Source organism: Polyodon spathula, chromosome 8 (assembly GCF_017654505.1).
Source record: "Polyodon spathula isolate WHYD16114869_AA chromosome 8, ASM1765450v1, whole genome shotgun sequence".
In the NCBI taxonomy this organism is placed as follows: Eukaryota; Metazoa; Chordata; class Actinopteri; order Acipenseriformes; family Polyodontidae; genus Polyodon; species Polyodon spathula.
Window position 1 is genome coordinate 28,392,824 of NC_054541.1, and position 19,254 is coordinate 28,412,077.

A 19,254-nucleotide genomic window follows, 5' to 3' on the forward strand; every position below is an offset into this window, starting at 1 on the left:
CCAACAATAATTGTGATTGTTTAAAAACATGCTTTCAAAAGCTCTTAACAAATTGAAGGTGTTGCAATTACTTTGTTAAATCTCATTACAATATTTTTGATCCCTCATTTGCGCTCTCATCTCCACTCTGTTTTTGTGAATTTCTGCAGGAATGCCTAGAATTACATATTCATTTAAGGCTAAAGCGCAAATAAGAAAAGCCTTCATTAAAATGATGCTAACAGCGTTGTGTTTGTTTAGTACATTTCACGCTACGCTTCCGACTGGTTTGCCACGATTGCGACAGATGCAACACTTTAGTACATCTATCCCTTAGTATTAAAATATTCAGTATCATACAGTGCTATGTAACCCTTTCAGGAGTGCTGATATTTAATGGACCTAGGGTTCACAAACAACCACTATTCTAATATCAATGTCACACGCAACACAAGTAGATAAACAAATCCAGAACATCGAGAACAACTCCTCTCTTGCGTAACTGATCTACAGTGAATAGAGCACATCTTTGATATTCAGATCTCTGATCACCAGCATGCCTCACATTAATATACTGCATACATAAACTTACTGTACATGTATGTGCATATCTATCTATCTATCTATCTATCTATCTATCTATCTATATATATATATATATAGAGAGAGAGTGAGAGTGAGAGTGAGAGTGTGTGTGTGTGTGTTTGTGTGTGTACAGGGTGAGGTAAATGTAAGACACTAAGAACATTTTTACTTTTTAATTTACATTTCAAACCGAAGAGTTGAGAAGTGTCTGACAAATTGGATGCTGCCAGCTTTATGAAATAGGTTTTTGTGTACTAGGATGGGAGATATTGTTCCATGTGGATCGACATCTACCAACAGCAGAATAGTAGCTTTGAACAGGGACTTTGTTCCCACCCTGCACAGCCTTTGTGTCTCTGAGCTCTTGACACTGAATTTTAAATTTCTAGGCATAGCTGAATGAACAGACCTCTGTACTGAAAAGTTCATCTTAAACAAAAAGTACAGCAGGTCTCCCACAGCATCCCCTGACAGTGCTCACATGTTCTCAGCAGCGCTCGCCATGTCAGCTCCAGGGATCCGATCGGTGCTGCAGGTTGTACCTTTGCAACTCTATCTGGTCTTTTATCTGGTTGATCAGTACTTGGGAGAGAAGGATCCCAACCAACTGTGTGGATGAAGAAAGAAGTAAAATCAAAGTTGGACTAGTTTGGATGATTTCGTTTTTCTTCTTATCAATGTCAAAACTGAACAGATTCAAGGGGGAAAAAACTATCTTGAAATGAATGCATTCACCATAGGATGACAAAAAACAAACATCTATTTTAAATACATAATACAATAAACTTGAAGTTCCCAAGGAAGGTAAAGAATTTTGGTGCAGTGGCTCTGGTAAGAAGCTTTCCTGTTTACCTGTGGAATGGCGAGACCCAGTGCTATCCCTCCCAGTAGGAAGAGATTCTCATGGATCCAGTTCACCAGCTTGTCGATGCAGCCGTTGGTGTTGATGAACACTCCTGCCTTCAAGTAATCCAGGCCCTGCATTCCCTGGCCACACATTGTATTGATTACAGCCTGCAGAAAGAAGCGCAGTGTTTGTTTTCTTTATAGATTTTCAAAGAAGCACATCTTTTTACAACTGCTAAAACATTACAGTGCTACATGCTAAAAGAGGCAGGTACTACAAGTTAATACACTGTGATGACACTACAACTTAAGTTATTTCATATGCAGTTTGCCATCTTGAAATCTTAATTTATTTAATGGTACTAATCTGCATAGATGTTAACAGCAACTGGAATTTAAGTTATGTTCTTTACTGGCCTCCAGTGGTTGCATTATAAGGATTGCATGATTTTTTTTTTTTTTTTTAATTTTGCCGAGTAGGATTGAGGAAAGAAAACTCAAGTCCCATTGCAAACTGAACTAACGTAAACAGATCCTACACAGGTAAACTATGTATATTTATGTAACTTCTCAGGAATTACAACTCTACACCACTGGCATACTATTTCTCTGTCTTTCATTTTATGGTTTCTTCAACCAAATCCTAATTTTCCTTTACATACTGGCTAACTAATTTCTTTTTACACACCATTGTAGCTTCACAAAACACACAGTTCAGTTCTAAAACCAACGTTAAGTATGCCTGTGTTCCCATCATGTACAAACTTATTGCACCAGCTGCACAAAATTATGATTGGACTGGTACAATGCCTTTCCATACTGCCAGCTCTCTGCAAACAATAGTATGATTATGTTTTTTAAATAATGTTTTATCATTTCACAGTTTTGGTTATAGGTTATAATCAGTTATAGGAAAACCAAAAAGGGCAAGCCCTAGTTACATGAACCTTATAAAATACTATGCTTTTATAATCATTACTTATTCAATGTATTTATCCCCCAGATTAAAAAGGGCACATTTTCAACACGTTAAACCGGGGAATGGTTTTACTATTGTGTGTTTGTTCCCTCAGCCTTCATTCCCTGGTACAACCCTACACCCATCTGGGTCAATGTCTCCGTGATGTGTTTTTGAGTACTATGGGCCAGGTAAGTGGAAAACTGTCCTTCAAGCTGCTGCTCCTTGATTTAGAATTACAAGCATTACAATTAGGTAACCTATTCAGACTCAGCCTTTACCTCATCTTCCGGGTGAAGACAGCAGGAGTACGGGACAGAGCAGCGCTCCCTGCTGGGATTGTCTGGGGTACAGTTGAAGTAAATGTTCTGAGACCAGTCCTTGTACGATATTCCACCGCAGCAGCTGAACTAGAAAAATAAGCAAGCTCTGATCAGCCACTGCCCTGCACTGCAAAACCGTCATTTCTGATGAATTATAAAAACAGGTGTTCAGAAGCCTGTTGGTCAGAGTTGAGAACAGGAACCACTGTTTTTATACCTCACCTGACCCACAAATTGCAGAGCCTGCTATGAAACTGGGCTGTGGGGAACATTTACTCTGACAATAAGAAACTATGGGAAGAATTCACAGAAGATCGCTATGACAAAAGTAGTTGTAAAATTGTAAATTGGTAATTTACTCCTGGTTTGGTATGCTCATTAGGTTGCTATAGGTATTCATAAGGTAATACAAAAATAACTCAATTTTGAAGTAAAATAATTCTTCATGAAAAGGGATAAAATTAGTAGACACTCTCACCATTGAATTATGCAAATAGCTCATTATTATAATGAGGTTAGGTAGTTGAAAATAACCGAGAATCTTGCCCTACATATAGCATTAATTAAATTGGTTGTAGCCAACATATTCCAATTCTCCCAATTCCATTTTCTATATTGGGTGAAAATGCATATTATAGCTCAGCAAACTTGTTTTTTTTTAATATTAAAATATATCTGGTACTAGGTTAAATAAATCTGTTTGGAACACTTCTTTAGCCATTTCGCCTGGATAGTAATATTGCCTGCACTCCTATCAGAACTTTTTTCCCCCTGTCACTAACCAACCAGCTGATTCCTCTGTAGAATAACATGCTTTGCAACCAGGAGCATGTTTTGACTTCAGACACTGCTGGGTGAAATGACTAAAGAAGTGAAACAGTAACAGCCTTAATATAAGGCAGGGCAAGCATAATGAGAACTAATGTTAGCTACAGCTACTTTTTAGTATTGAATCTTTGCCCAAGTTAAAAGAAACAAAGCAAAACAAACAAAAATGGAAAAATCCTAATAGAGCTGAATAAAGTCCTGCAAAGGAATAACCGGAGGGCCAAAAGTTGTTCTAGAAGAAGATAGAGGTAATAAATTGTAATCAGCTAATTTATTTACTACTTTATGATCAATGGCTATCGTTTACTAGCCTAGTTACTACAAAGGAGGAACAATAAAAAATGTTATGCTTTCATTCCACGCAGAAAGTATTTATTGTATAAACGTTTTAACTGAATAAACACATTACTTAGGAACCGATTTACAACATGGCTGGAAGTGATCTTTACCTCCTGTTAAATGTTTAAAGTTTTTGCATGAAATAAACTGTATTTGTACAAAAAGAAAGCAATTACAATAAGACCAGCTTGTCTGTAATATTCTTTTCTATGTGCCGACTAACACATGGTTTCTTTACCTCCTGCTGTCCGTAATCAATCAGGTTTTGGAGATCAAGATCATCCCTATAATGAATAATGGCATTGTTGATAATCTCGCTCACTTTCCCCCGTGCCTGTCAGACACAGTAAAGCAGCAGTTAATACAGGTCCTGTTTATACATACGGCAGCATAGCAAAGTCACTGGCAAAGTTCAGGAGACATAACTCCTTTCCAATGGTATCTCATAATGTCTCACCTATGTAGTAAATCATGAATACTGATGGCTAACTTAAACGCAGTAATACGTGCAGTCTTTGATACAAAAGCACCGACAACAATTTACTATCGGTCCCACACAGTCTGACAGATCTGTCTACCCATGGTGCCTTCAACGTATCTTTCAATAGAGAGATGCACATGTCAGGGATACCATTTGCATTACAGCCTTGCTATATGACCCAAGCCTGATGGGACCTGACAAAAAGTGTCAGGGTTTGGGTTGGGTCGGGTTAGTGTTATCAGTGAGTGGATTATGGCGTTTTAATTTTAAGCGAGTATTTTTTGCTTCATCTGTGTGGAAGTGCTTCCTAAAACGTCCTGCTTCACCATTTTTGAAAAACCACTCGCCATGCACAGTAGGTTCTTGAGAAATTCTCTCTCTTAATACCATCTCACAAACCCGCTTATTCATTTTGTGCTGCGTGGCCGGGCTTTATTAACTAACCACATGATATAATTAATTACCAGCGCAACCAACGTTAATTTAGTGGTTTGATACAATATGGTTTGTCCATAATGAGTATGCGAATAGGCTATTTATGGCAGACCTCTAATTTGCATGATGAATTAAATCAGCAATATTGGGGACAGCACAAATTACAATAAAGTGTGGCTAAAGAGTTGCATGCATTCAAGGATTAAAAGAGCAAGGGAAACAGCTGACAATTGCAAACATTTCTTTCTTGGGGGATGTTTTGGAGGTCATTGTTTTTTTTGTTTTCATTTATTTATTTTTTTTAAAACTCTGATAAATTACTTAACAGAAAAGTAAACAACATTTTTTCAACACTACTTAATGCCACACAAATCAAATTGTATTACAAGATCTGGAGTTCAGTTTTCCATTATTTATTACATTAAAAAGGGTCCTAGTGATAAGCTGGTCTCAAGCTTACTATATATTTTTTGCAGAGGAAAACTAATTTTATGTTGGCTTTGTTATATGCTGCATATCCAAGGTGTAATGATATAGACAGTTTGTGTAAAAGTGTTAGCATTAGCAATTCAAGTCTTGCAGTATTCTGACCTTGAACAGTGGACCGTGTGGATTTTTCACTAGCAAGCAGCACTCTCCAACCCCTCCTGGATTTCACCAAATAAATATATAGATGCCACATTCTGTATAGAAACTGTATAATGAAAAGATTAAACTAGGACAGCGATCACACAAGTCTAATTTTGCGCAGCCACTGAATGAGTTCAGAATGCATCAAAGCGATGTATAGTGAGGAAGCTAATTAATAAAAACATCCAGAGGCTGATGATTCTGCAGAAGCAGGGGCCCTGCAAACTTAATAGAGGCATCCATTACAGACATCAACTAGGGAACAAGGCACCTTTAATCTGGTTTTGAGGGTAATGAAAACTTGTACCTTATCAGAGAAGACAAATCCCAGGACTCCAGCTGCCAGCTGCAGCAGAAAAATTATGGTCAAACAGATGGAAAACTGAAAAGGAAAAACACTTAATAAGGATTTTTATCACAGTCAGCAGAAGATTTTCAAACAACAAATGTGATTTGTTTGAGCAAGCTGCATGGACACAAAGTTGAGAGTTTCATTTGTATTAAAGCACATTCAAATTATCATCAGTCTCCTCTTTTGCTTAAAAATAACATTATTTTGGAAAAAGAATAACATTGACCCACACAATTGTTTATTTAAGCATTGCTAATTCAGTTGATCTCATAGCAACAGCCCATATATTGGTCTTGACTTTAAAAGATACACCCAGGGATCAAACTGCTGATCCATTTTGATCCTTTATTTATTCTTCAAAGAACAAAATTTGAATATATTTGCAGCCAAATTCAATTTAGACAGTCCGCATTAGAATAACTGTGCATTAAACCAGTCTTTATTGTATGAGGAAATATGGCATTCCAGGAAATACTGAATGCAAAGGAGTTATCAGCTCAAGTAACATGCAAGATAAATTCCACTGCCACACTGCAATGTGTTTAAACCCTACTGTCAACATACAAGGCATCAGAAGTCTTTTGCCACATATAGTCCTTTCTACAGGTGTACACACCATGCCCTCTGCATAGCACAGACACAGTGGGTTAATTTAATGCAAGCCCTGCAGAACACTTAGTGTTACAGATCTCCCTGCAGTGTGAAAAAGAAACATGTCACCCTTTCATTTCCTCTATTCCATGTTCTCCATATCATATGATTTCTTTTTCACGTATTCACAACAGTTTTGACATTTTTTTTATTCATGCATCATAGGTAAATAACCATGTGAATGGCTTTTTTTTTTTTTTACTTCGGGATGTTCACCAAAAGAGATATTTTCTACTAAACACCCCAATACATGTAGTTCATGTTGCTTCCTGCAACCTTGCTTGTGCTTGGATTGAAATGAGCAGCGTATCGTAGCAACAGAAAACCTGCGTTGTTTTAGGAGAGAGTGTGATCTGGATACATTGCAGTCCTCCGAAGACTTTCTCCTGGTGAACACTGAGATACGATCAACACCGGACACAAAGGTAACATATTGCATTGCATTTCCTGTAAACTTGCAGAGTGTTCTGTAACACTAAGATGGAGATGTCTTTCTTTCGAAGGTCATGAAAGGCAAGCAGGGAAGGTTTCCTATTGCCATTCTGACAGGAGGGCCTTGTGCTAAATTCACCTGAGCCACAGTGATCTGTTGGAGTGTCAGATTTGCCTTTCTAGTTGTAGAGATAATTATATGGACTATCTACAGCACATCTCATTTTAAAACTCACCGTTTGTAAGAGGCAGATATTTTCTCGTCCGGAGCCAATACACCCACAGAAAGTTATTAGAAACATTAACACTCCAATGACCATTAACATGACAGCAGGGTCTACAGCTAGACATGCCATAGCTGCTTCTGCAAAAGAAAAAAAACATCTTTAGAATGAAAAGTGGAGATATTACTGTTACAAGACGTCTTTCAACAACAATTCATTTAATTCAGATCAGATATACTCTACAATTTCCTCATTTTTTATTTCTTTTCTAACCGTTATATAATTATAATTCTCAACTGTTTGCCATGGGGAAAGATTGCTTCTGAAAGCAGTTCAAGGCTGACAGCTGGGAAGGCAGGGGTGCATGTTAGCATTGCGCTGTCTACTGAAGCCAATAGGCTACCTGTGCATCATTGATATGTTTCCCCAACTCGTGTTAATGACACCAAATGCAAGTAAGAGGGCACATACTACTGCAAAAGGTAGTAGAAGATAATGCGACCGTAAAGACAGGACTTGGCAAAATGGCATCCCTTCTGACATGAAAATGATCACCTCCCACTATATCTCATTACATTTTATGGTGTTTAATTACTTGTTTATTTCTTTAAAATTTCACACAAACTGAAAAGGTTAGACCTTAACTGTATTCACTGTGCATGGTGTTGTTAAATATTTAGCACTCAGTCTGTTGCATCACATTGTAAATCTCCAAATGGAATTAGTTAGCTACAGAATCCCATTAAGGAGTGTTCTAAACCCGTATCAAGTCAAAGAGCGAGCATGTCGTTTTGTGCTTGACTTCACAGTAAATCAAATCAACTCCTGGTAGGTTTGTTTTTCTAGGAATGTGTAGGAGTACAGATACATTCTCACAGATTGACTACACACACTAGCTTCTGTTCCACTCAAGACAAATTAGGTCCTGGACATACATTGCTTAAAGTACATACAACTCTTTTCAATTAATTAAGAGAAAACCAACGGCTGACTGACATGCAATGTATGGGAAATGCAATCAACAAGCTAGGGAGGATTACAAAACCTAATATATTTGATTTCAATTAGACTTCAGCTTATTAAGCACAAACACCCAGACGAATAAAAAGGTATCAGGATATTTTTTCTCGAGATACATGTAATCAGTGACACAAAGGGTCACAACTGAAAAGATCTTATTTTCTATAATTAAGAAAACGTTAACTCTGAAAGTACTGTACAAGTGCAGTTGAATATGAAAAGGTAAAGGAAGTCATAGTTTAAATCTGTTAAACTCCCATACACAATGTAAAATAGAGCACCATAATATAATCACACCCTAAAGCTTCACTTACCATTGACGAAAATAAATGCTACTTTAAACACCCCAAGACACATGCAGTCTAATCTGTGGGATTAAGGAAAGGTGGTGCCCCCCCCCAGAAAGTATGATCTCTCAAGTATCAAATGGAACCTAGAAAAAAACAAAATGGTCTAACCATAACTACTGTTAATAAAGACAATATTACCCACCTGCATGCTTCATTACTCTGGCATAAACTCCAATTGAAATCATGACCACTGACATCATCTGTGAAGAAAATGAGGCAACTAATGTTTATACGGTAAGAACATGTGCTATCATATTTCCAACCATTCCTCTATCAACATTGGTTTGCTGCAGTGGACATGATATACAGTACGTATATTCTGAAAAATCGGTTTCTTCTTGCCCTCAGTTGTTTTGGCCCTGTATAACCTGGTGTCAGAAATAAGAGAATTTAAAATATCGATGATGATAATAACAATAAAAACTTAATACTGTAACTAATGGTGTGGGTGTAATATTCTTTATGCTTTATTGGAATTTGGAAACTGCTAAGCCTGTCAGAACCTGAAATACAGCTTTCACTTATGACAGGTGGGTGCATGCCAAGCAAGACAGAGGCTGGAATTACTGACTTTTGTACACTTCAGAACCGACAGATACAAACAGACAGAAAAAAAAAACAGTTGCAGTGCAAGAAAAGGTCTTTCAGAGTGAAACACCTGTTGTCCAGAATAGGGCATGTGTTTAAGAAAGAAAAAGGAGCTACAAGTGTTTCTGTAGCCTTGTTTGCCACTCTAAGGCAAAGAGAACGTCATGGTATTTGTGGAGGGCAAAGGTTAAAAACATTGTAATCACAGTTCAATTGTATTGCCTGGTTATTTGAGACAGATGCCACACACTGATAAAACAAGGAGTACGTTCTTCTGGTGCATTTGTTTTGTTCATCAATAGCACCTTTTATTCAGTGACCTGGCATTACCCGTCAGTAAATTAAATGAAAAATGTAACGCCCTCTCTAAATATATTACAGCAAGAATTCAAAACAATATTGATCCTCAGTTTTTTTTTTTTAATCTATATTAATACTGTATGCTTTGATGCTACTTTTAAAGTTTCCATGTCTTTTCACCTATAGCCTGGCGATTTCCCATGTTGCCTAATTTTGACAGCAGATGATTCATGCTTCTTCTCTTTGAAGTCCTATTATACTGAAAACGTTAAATGGTTGTACACATGTTGTTCCCCAATTGTAATGCAAAAAGGAACCATTTTCTTTCGCATCTTCTTTGTCTGCTAACCTAAAGCCATTAAAACAGCACTTCATGCAGGGAACTGGTTGCTCATTTCTCTTTTAATTTGGTCATTGTTGGTTGGCTGGTTTGCCCTAGACAGAATACCAGGTCTTTGTCTGTCTGCCTCCAAATGCAGAGAGTGGAAGGACCCCCAAAAACTTCATTAAAACTAGCTAGACCGATTATTAGAATGACACCAAGGTTTATTTGTACAGTAAACATGTCACCGTTAATCCGAGGAACTTCAAATTTTGAAAACCATCTCTGTACTTTTTGAAGGTCGATTTGTGTTTGTTCCTGTACTTTCCAGTCTCATTTTAACATGAAAGGGTAACTTTTCCATTTCCAAACTGAAAACAAATATAACGGGAACCAAAAGGAAATTTAAATCATCCTCAGAAAGTCCCTGGTGACAAAGTGTGTATTTTATGTAACTGTAAATAGCAACTTGGTACAGGCATGAAACAACATAGCTATTGACACTAATGTATTCTTTTTTTTTTTTATTTCAATCATCACATCCTGGTGACCTTTTAAAGCACCCCTGTGGCATTAATACAGCACTCAAAATGATTTCTAACCTGGAAGTACATGTGGTCTGAACTACATTAGTTACGACATCTCAGATTTTTTATATGCATTCCAAGTATTTTTAGAAAAGCTTTATCCAAATGCACAGATCAGTGAAGAGAAGACATTAGGCCACAAACCACAAAACAAAATAAAATGTGTATGCCATCCCAGTCCATTCACAAAGACAGAAGACAGTCTTCAACATCTCATTCACTGCTAACCTGGAGCCACTGCAATGTTTATATAAGACTATATATTTGCAGAAAAAATTCTCAAAATGAACCAATAAAAATATAAATACAGTACTTGTGAAACTGAATTAAAGGATTAACAACTGGTCCATACTGACTTGGGGGAGCAACACATGTAGTTGGCTGTAATACAACCACATATAGACAGAACTAAATCATAGCATTAAAGCTGGATATATAAAACAGCATGTATCCCCATGCAAATGTATTTCTACTTAAACACCAATATGGGTTAAGCTGTTTTTAAACTGCATTTCAACTGTGTAAAACACTGCTACAATGCAAGTATCCCTTTAAACAAAATAGCAGGCTGATATGGGGTAATGAATTATTGATGAGAAGGGCCATTCATCCTTCAGATAAAGGTATCATGTTGTATTGGCACAGTGTTACAAAGCAAGATTCAACCTTTACCAGACTTCGTCAACAGTAACTGTTCTGTTACAGTTCAGGGGTTTTAATCAGAAAGCTCCTTATTCTCCTGTAAAATAATTCAAGTGCCTGCAGGCAGCACCCACATCATACTTGACTCAACAACTACTAACTGCTTTAATAAAACGTGCAATTTCGAACCATTTACTGTTCCTGGTTTTCATGTTAAATTAACTGTAAATAAATCTCTCCTTGAAGACATCCTTTGATGCCTTTCTCTTCAAGGTATACCTGTGATAATAAGAAGTGGCAGCCTGGCATATTCTTCACCTGAGGATCCACTGCTAATTGATTAATGAACAGAATTCGCTTCCTTCTACTTCGTAATCACACACCAAACACAGATCTGGAGAAGCCTCCGTGAAAAAATACATCAATACGTTTGGTACAGTTTTTGATTCTTTTACCAAGACATTAAATATTTGCATGGACTAAAATTCCTGCAATAAAAAGTAACAATATTACTGTATAACTTTGACCCCCATAGATTATATTTTTAGGACTGTTTAATGCAAAGTTTTCATAAGATAACCAAGAGAGGATTCACAAAATAGCACCAGCTTCTTGATTCTATGCAAGGGGTTCTCAAACTGGGGGGTCGCAAAGGATTTCATAGATTAAACTATGTGGTCCTTTCCTTGACATTTTTCGCCAATTATTCTGGTAACCATAAAATAGAGAAGTCAATCAATGAAACAAAGAAGAGTTACTATGAAATCAGAATAAACTGAAGTGACCATTTTACAAAGACAAGCTTTTTTGTGGATGAATATTAGCGAACTACATTGTGTAATATGGATCGTTTTTTGAAAAAAGCCTGCTTCTAAGATGAACAGTGAGGAATATGAGCATGGAAATCATGTTTCAAAGGAGAAAAATCAGAAATACAACAAAAAAATATACTGAGCTGGGATTTACATATGCTGGATCCATGACTTACCCGCAACTGTAGTGTTTTTGAAGTGAAATACTTGCTCATGAAAATATGAAACCTTCAAAAATGCACCTTGATTTAGAAACCAAGCATCCTTTCCTGAAGGACAAACCAATTGATTTTTTCCAGAGGAAGTTAGCAAATCTGAAACAACAGGATGTCATCTTTCAAGCAAGCAGTGTGAATACTATAGCGCTCTGTGAGTCCTACGTGGTGGATCGCAAAAAACGGTAAGCTCCACACCATTGCTGAATCACTATAGTACCATGTGCTGCTGACATGGCAACTAATATGCTGGACCTGATTCCGACAGTAAATTAAAAGTTATACCCCATTCAACAGCTTTACATGAAAGTGAAAAACAGTGACTTTTTTTGCTATCCAATTTAACTGATGTGTCCAGGGCTGCACCGCTCTTAGCTTTTGTAAGATATGTTTGCGACGGGTCCATGCAGGAGGATGTATTGTTTTGTTGTTCACTTTCACGTTGAGCTACTGGGGAAAGCATTCATGACATTTTTTCTGAGGCAGTTAAAGATGCTGGGCTGGGCTGGACTGGACTGGACTGGAAGCAGTGTATTGGTGTATGTACTGATGGTGCCAGAGCTATGATAGGAAAGAACAGACTTGAATTCAGCATGTTGCACGCAATGCAACACAGTGAATCTTTAGCTGCTCAGAATATGCCTGCTGATCTTCACAAGGTACTTGATGAGGCTGTAAAAGAGGTGAACTTCAAAGGGCGACCAACTAATGCACATGTTTTCAGTGCTTTGCGAAGAAATGGGTTCTGAACATCAGCAAGTGAGGTTTCATACTGAAGTACGATGGCTTTATTTGAGTTGAGACGAGAAGCAGTTGCTTTTCTGGAGAAACAACAAATTTCTTACGCTGAACTTCAAGATTCACAGTGACTTGCAATACTTGCTTATCTTGCGGATGTGTCTGATCGTCTCAAAGAGCTCAACTAAAGTCTACAAGGTTGCGATACAAACCTTCTGTGAATGACAAGATCGAAGCATGCATTCAAAAGCTAGCTTAATACTTGGTAATCACGTGTGCAGGATGGCAGTTTTGAAACTTGCTCTCTGATTACAGATTTGATCAGAGAATTAATTCTGTGAGTTGAAGATAAAGGACACCATCTGGTCATACTTACAAGGCTTATAGCGAAGGCATTATTTTTCTCAAGTTACAGCAACAGGTAGCCTTTGAATAAGAAACCCATTTGAAGAAGATGCGGTTAAAAACGCAGCCTTGATCCCAGCAGTATACAACAAGCTTGTTGATTTATCATGCGATAATACCCTGAAGCTCACTTTTCCAAAACAATGACTTTGTGATTTTTGGTTGTTATCTCATGGAATACTCAGACGGAGCCATAAAAACGCTTGTGCCTTTTGCATCGACATGCCTTTGTGAGTCAGAATTTTCTAATCTGGTTGCAATCTGGTTGCAATCAAAAGCAAATACTGTACTGTCTCAATGTTGAAGATGATCTGCAAATATGTATTAAAAATGTTGAAAATGTGTAGATAACTAAAATTAGTCTTTGACTGCCAATCAGTGGCAGCTGGTGACTTCTGAGCCAGGGGAGGCACACTTTGGGGGAGGGGGTGGCGACTGTTGAAGCAAACAGAACCCAAATAAGCAGCCTACTCAAACATTTTTACTCATTCAAAACTATATGTGCCTACCTACTTGCTCCCTGTTCTAACAATATATAGTTACAATTCAGAGCAGATAACGATCATACAGTAATACCTAGAAGTACAGAAACAAAAACATTTTTATAGTATATTTTTTCAACTCAGTATCATAGGCATAAACAGACACTTTTGCATAAATAGGCCTTTGAAAGAAAGGGCATAAATAAAAATGGTAAAACTCAGTGTTAAATAAACAAAAGTTACTATGACTGAATTTAACACTAAAAGGGCAAGTTTAAAAATAGAATACTTAAGTTGATTAAAAAAGTTCTCACCTTTACTTGTAGATAAAGTCTGCTCTTCTCTCTTTCTGGGCTGCGAAATGGTCAATGACCTGGTCGAACCAGCAAGGGTTCTTTTCCAGAGCCTTCACAATTCTCTTTTCAGTGGATAGAATTGCCAGTTTTTTAAGGCTTTCTTGTGCCATTGTGTTTCTTGTATAGCCTCTTTAGCCTTTTGACAGGAGAAGCTTCTTTCCACACGGCAGGATTGCTCCAATTGTTGCTATTAAACACATCAGCTTGTACAGCTGGTGCAGAGCTTTGTCAAGACCACTGCCCTTGAAGTCATGCACCAAATATGAAATTTTGCCACTGTCACCTTGCAACTCAGTGTCCGATTAGAAAACTTGCAGCTCTGTTTTCAAACGTTCCGCGTCAAAAAATCTGCCATATCCCTCAGTTAAGCAGTTGCATGCTTCATCTGGGAATACGTTCTTCATTGCTGCAAATTTCTCGCAATTCAACACCAAGGAATTGCAGCGTATCCTGGTTTGCATATCGATGACAAATGTGGAGTATTAAATTGTCCAAAATGGAAAAATACAGTGTGCAGTATTGCTGCTTTACATCTTGGAACTCACATTGCAGTTGGTGACTTTCTCCTGTGTGTGTAAGCTGGGTCTTCTGTCAAGCTGGCTGCTTTTTCTTACAATGTATTAAATGCTTCTTCAGTCCTTTTCTCCTCTGTAGAAAAAACCTGGTTGAACGTGAAAAGCAGGAACGTGAATTTGAAATCTTCGAGTGTTTGAATGAACCCACTTGCACCTCTGATGGCATCATCATCCATGCCCTCCGAGTTGACAGTGCGTGAGAAAGTCTCAACCAGTTTGTCACGATTATTGGCAATCGTGCCAACGATCCTTGAACTGAAGTCTCAGTGAGTTGAAACCTTTGGCAGTTATGAACCAGTTTCTTCCAAAGCAGCTACCCTTTTTGGTAGATTTGGAAAAAAACAACATGAATCCACATAATGTTGTAAAGAATACCCTGGCCTGTGGAATGCATATTGCTCCTTGGCTTAAGACCAGGTTTAGACAATGCGCGTAGCAGTGTATAAAGATAGCACTTGGAGCCACTTCTCATACTTTGGCTTGTAGCCCGTTCAATTCAGAAGCCAGCACTGCAGCTCCATCATACGTTTGTGCAACCAGTTTCTCTTCAAAATCATACTCTGCTATTGTTTTGCTAACAAGGTTGAAAACTGAATGTGCATCTCACCCACTGGTTATATAAAACAAAATAAAAAATTAGGAAACGCTCTTGTATATTTCCCAATTCTTCTACATACCGCACAATTATAGAAAGCTGAGAATGACAGGTAATGTCAGTTGATTCACCTATCTGCCATGCAAAAAAAGGAGCAGTATTCACTTCCTTTTTTTATCTCCTCAAGCACAGATAATGATAGAAGAAATCAAATAATTCAGAACTGTTTCTGACATTCCTGTAAAGATACTAGACTGCTCAATATGAGTGCCAAGCAATTCATCATAACGAGCTATTACCTCTGTGAGCTCCCGGTAGTTACCCTTGTTTAAAGAATCTGTCATCTTGTCGTGCTGTCAACAATCATTCCTGGCGTCCTAAAGTTGTTACATCTATTAGACGTTTTAAAACAGCCCTGTTCCTTGTCATGGTTTCATTGTGTTTTACTACTTGAATCCGTGCACCTTCATCTATAACATGTTAAATGCAGAAATACATAAAAGTAAAGAAGGCAACAATACAGGCGTTGTAATGGTGCTGTCTGTCAGCTAGTCCACTCTATCATACCAGTGACAATGAAATGACCGAGTAGTACTTTTCTTCCCAGTATTTTCTTCTATGTTTATTTTTATTTGAGGCCGAGGTCTACTCTCTCACTTAATACAAACTCTCTCAGTATATTCTAAAATACCAAAGGAAGACTGTAGCAAGCAATCTACCACATTCACGGCCTCAGCCATTTAACATGGTGGCACTGGCGCAGCAGAATTCACTATAATTTTAATATACAAAAAATGTATTGTGTTTCCTACCTTCGCCCAAAAGTAAATGGAATAATATTCACCTCACATAATTGCTTTAATACAGGCAAAGATGTCTACTAGCAACTTTGAATACACTCTCTCTCTCTTCACTAACTCCAACAGCACATGGGTAATAGAACAGTGGGCGAGGTAATCATATTGAAATGAGCAAGGCTGGAAGGATATCCAGAGACTTGCCTCCCTTGATATAAAAAAAAAAGCTTCATCCAACGAAAAATCGTTTATAGCACATGTGATTTTTTGCAGTTTGTCTTGAAGTCTATTGCAGATAGGAAAAACCAATGAAGCCAGTGCCTCCAGCTACCTGAATAATGTTAAAACACATGCTTTTTGTGTATGTGCCTCTCTCTGTATATTTAACAGCTATATTAAAAAAAACACACACACATACACACTTGATTGTGTGGATTAATTAATATAGCTGTGTGTTTATATTTTACTTACATGGAAATTGGGGGTAGCAAGTTGTTCACCCTCAGAAAAAGGAGGCCCGGACTGAAAAAGGTTGAGAACCCCCGATCTACAACAACGTTCAAATCAAACTTTTTACACACCAGTCGTCCCGTACCAGATTTAAACATGTGTGTTTTTGTGAACAAAAACAAACCATCCCCCATAGCAAATTGGAAACAGTAGTCAAGCACGGGACTGTAACTTGCATACAGTGCTGTTTACAAACTAGTGACCTGCAACGTGAACTTGGTCTAACCGCTTAAATTAGAACAAGTCCTCAGGGATAACTTACTGTTTCAAAAGAGGTCCTATAGGAAAACACTGAAATGTAATGATAAGCATGTGTGACTTCCATGCAAAGCACAAAGCAGGCTTAGGCAACACCAAATTCTGCTTAGCTGTTCTGCACAACTTCAGCCTTTAGTAAAGGGTTAGGGTTTTGTGGGATTCTACATTTCTTTAAAAGGTTTATTGCTGAACCATGTATATTTTCTATCAAAATGCATATACAATTAGTAATGAACTAAAACAAATGTGATATGTAGTGTAACTTGTTCTCATTAATCTGGAAACCTGCTAGCACACTACAAAACAAATGTCGCCTGCCCAAATCCTGTGTAATGCACATAAAAAATTATACCTTTCGGTGAAGTAAAATAACAGCATGAATCATATAATAGTGATTTGTAATGCACAGTTTTAAATGAAGTTTGAATGCCTGTGAACTGCAAAAAACACCCAAAAAACAAACAAAATTTTAAACTGCAATTTTAAATTTCATTCCACTACTGTTTTTATGTTAGTGTACATTTTATATATTACACAGAGTTTGGTCACAACATCCGGTTTAGATATATAAAGAAATGCCAAGCTCGCTTTGTTCCTCTGGCAAGTGCCATTGAAGCCCAGAAATGTTTCATATAATTGTTAGGAATGCCTGCAACCATTGGATTGGCTTATTCATCATATTATGAATTACAAGTTCATAAAAACCAGACCAACACTTTATTATCCAATTTGTGAATTTATGATCTCTTCCCCATCAAACGGCATTTCATGAAAAGCAGCACTATATATTATTTCTTATATTTATTGTACAATGCATTTCCTGTTTTGCATTTTTGTTTAATTAGGTTTACCTTGTATTGTTTTACAATACAAATAGTTCAGCTGTATAAACCAATAATAATAATAATAATAATAATAATAATAATAATAATAATAATAATAATAATAATAATAATTCTTTATAACAGAACATTTCCCCCAAAACTAATCTAGAAAAATGTGATTACTTAAGCCAAATCTTAGTCAAAAAACAAGCATTTACTTGCCTGCGGTTTATTGTACACATTGCCAATTCCATTGAACACCTGTCATCCTGTTACTTAATCACACTATAGGCTACTTTGAACTACTTAATATCAGTTCACGGCGTGGTTTGTAGTAGACATTACACATTCAATACTCTGTAAAAATGTAATGTTGAAGCTTTCTAATAATTTAAACTGGATATGTATTCTACTTGTTAAATGTAATGGATTTGAATCTGCTAGAGAAGGGAGGATGGTTCAGACAAAGCCAGCCCATTCCAGAATTTTGCTTAATGTTCAAAAAATCCCATATGGCAGTCCAGAATGGAATTCTCATATTACATTATTATTAGTAGCGGTAGTAGTGTTCTTGTAGCCAAATCTTTAACACAGTGCGACCCTGGCGCTTCAGAGCATACTCCACATCCTTAGCGGTGGTGGTCTTTCTCTTGGCCCGGATCACATTCTCCAGAAAAACTTTCATCACCCCGGGGGTCTCTTTATAGATCAGCCGGAGATTCGCTTATCTGTATGTTCATCACTACTGTATTGACAATGCCTGCCATGCACTCTCCTTGGCTTAAACACGCGTTAAATATTAAACGCATATAAAAGTTGCAAATGCCCAGAGTCATGTTGAACTACACTGTTTACACTTTACAGGTAACAAAATGGGCTGTAAGTGTACAGCAAAGTACTGTACTTCATAGGAATCAGCAGCTTTTTACACAGAAGCCACCTATTCATAATGCTTTGTATTTAATATAGACAGGGGTTGAATACAGACTGCTAGTTACAGTGGCGAGGTTTTTATTCTATTTACTATCAATGTTCGTTCCGTATCAGTACACATACCTGTGCAGTCAGTAGTTTATTCACGGGTAATTTAAAACCCCACACACGGCAGGTCAAAGTTTTTTTAAATGTCAAAGCACTGACTTGTGTTTTCATTTTGAAGGTGCTTTACTGTATTATTCTGAAAACATCTCAACGGAATAAAACAACTTACCCAGAAGATCATGTTAAAGATAAAGAGCATATATTTGACCACGGGACTGACAAAGCTGAAGTCTTCACCGTATTCAGGTACTGGTCTTCTTGCCATGGCTGCATAAGACTTAGCTGACAAGTATGTAATAAATGGCTCAGTCTCCGCTGTCGGTTGTCTAATTCAACGAATATGATTTCTGGCGTTGCCTTCGTATTTCCAATATGTCAAAATATTAGCGTTACACTAATGCACAAAAAAACAGGCACTCCACGAAAATACATATTTGACATGGAATACCCTCCTCGATTGATAGAAATCTGAAACTGATGTATGGCACTTGCTTGGGTGCTAAAACCACTGCTGGAAGACAACCGCCTTTTCCATTCTAATTGGAGAATCGTCAAAAGAAGGCGGTACATCTTGTTCTCATTGAAAGGCATGAACCAATCCGACATTAAATAACGTGTGAATGTGATAAAAAACATCAAACTTTATTAAAGTACATTTAAAAGTCCGTAACATGTAAAGGGCACTTATCCACCACTAAAGCGTTTGGACACAGCCGTATCTGCCTTCATCAGAAGGAAGAAAAAACAGAGTGAGCAAATCTACACATCAGGTGT

At 37.4% G+C, this 19,254-nt stretch overlaps 1 protein-coding gene across 2 annotated transcripts; it reads right to left on the reverse strand.

The window, feature by feature from the left end:
* Nucleotides 1-691: 691 nt before the first annotated feature.
* LOC121320289 (tetraspanin-33-like) lies at nt 692-18,745 on the reverse strand. Of its 2 annotated transcripts, none has more exons than XM_041258542.1 (8): nt 18,650-18,745; nt 8,576-8,633; nt 7,076-7,203; nt 5,712-5,786; nt 4,097-4,192; nt 2,650-2,778; nt 1,417-1,578; nt 692-1,171 (listed from the first exon to the last, which is right to left on the reverse strand). In XM_041258542.1, exons 1-8 carry the CDS (start codon nt 18,743-18,745, stop codon nt 1,070-1,072), a joined length of 846 nt encoding a protein of 281 aa, XP_041114476.1. In that variant the 3' UTR covers nt 692-1,069. The 2 variants fall into 2 exon arrangements, with proteins under 2 accessions (XP_041114476.1, XP_041114477.1); XM_041258543.1 differs by having other exon boundaries at nt 7,076-7,200; nt 18,650-18,676.
* Nucleotides 18,746-19,254: the final 509 nt, after the last annotated feature.

Bases quoted from the DNA above. Each gene is read 5' to 3' on its own strand.
- LOC121320289 (XM_041258542.1), bottom strand. From the start codon at position 18,745: ATGGCAAGAAGACCAGTACCTGAATACGGTGAAGACTTCAGCTTTGTC. The intron at 7,204-8,575 runs GTGGGTAATATT...TTTCTTTTGCAG, and splicing joins CAGAGTAATGAAGCATGCAG to AAGCAGCTATGGCATGTCTA. The intron at 1,172-1,416 runs GTAAACAGGAAA...TCATCCACACAG, and splicing joins TGGGTCTCGCCATTCCACAG to TTGGTTGGGATCCTTCTCTC.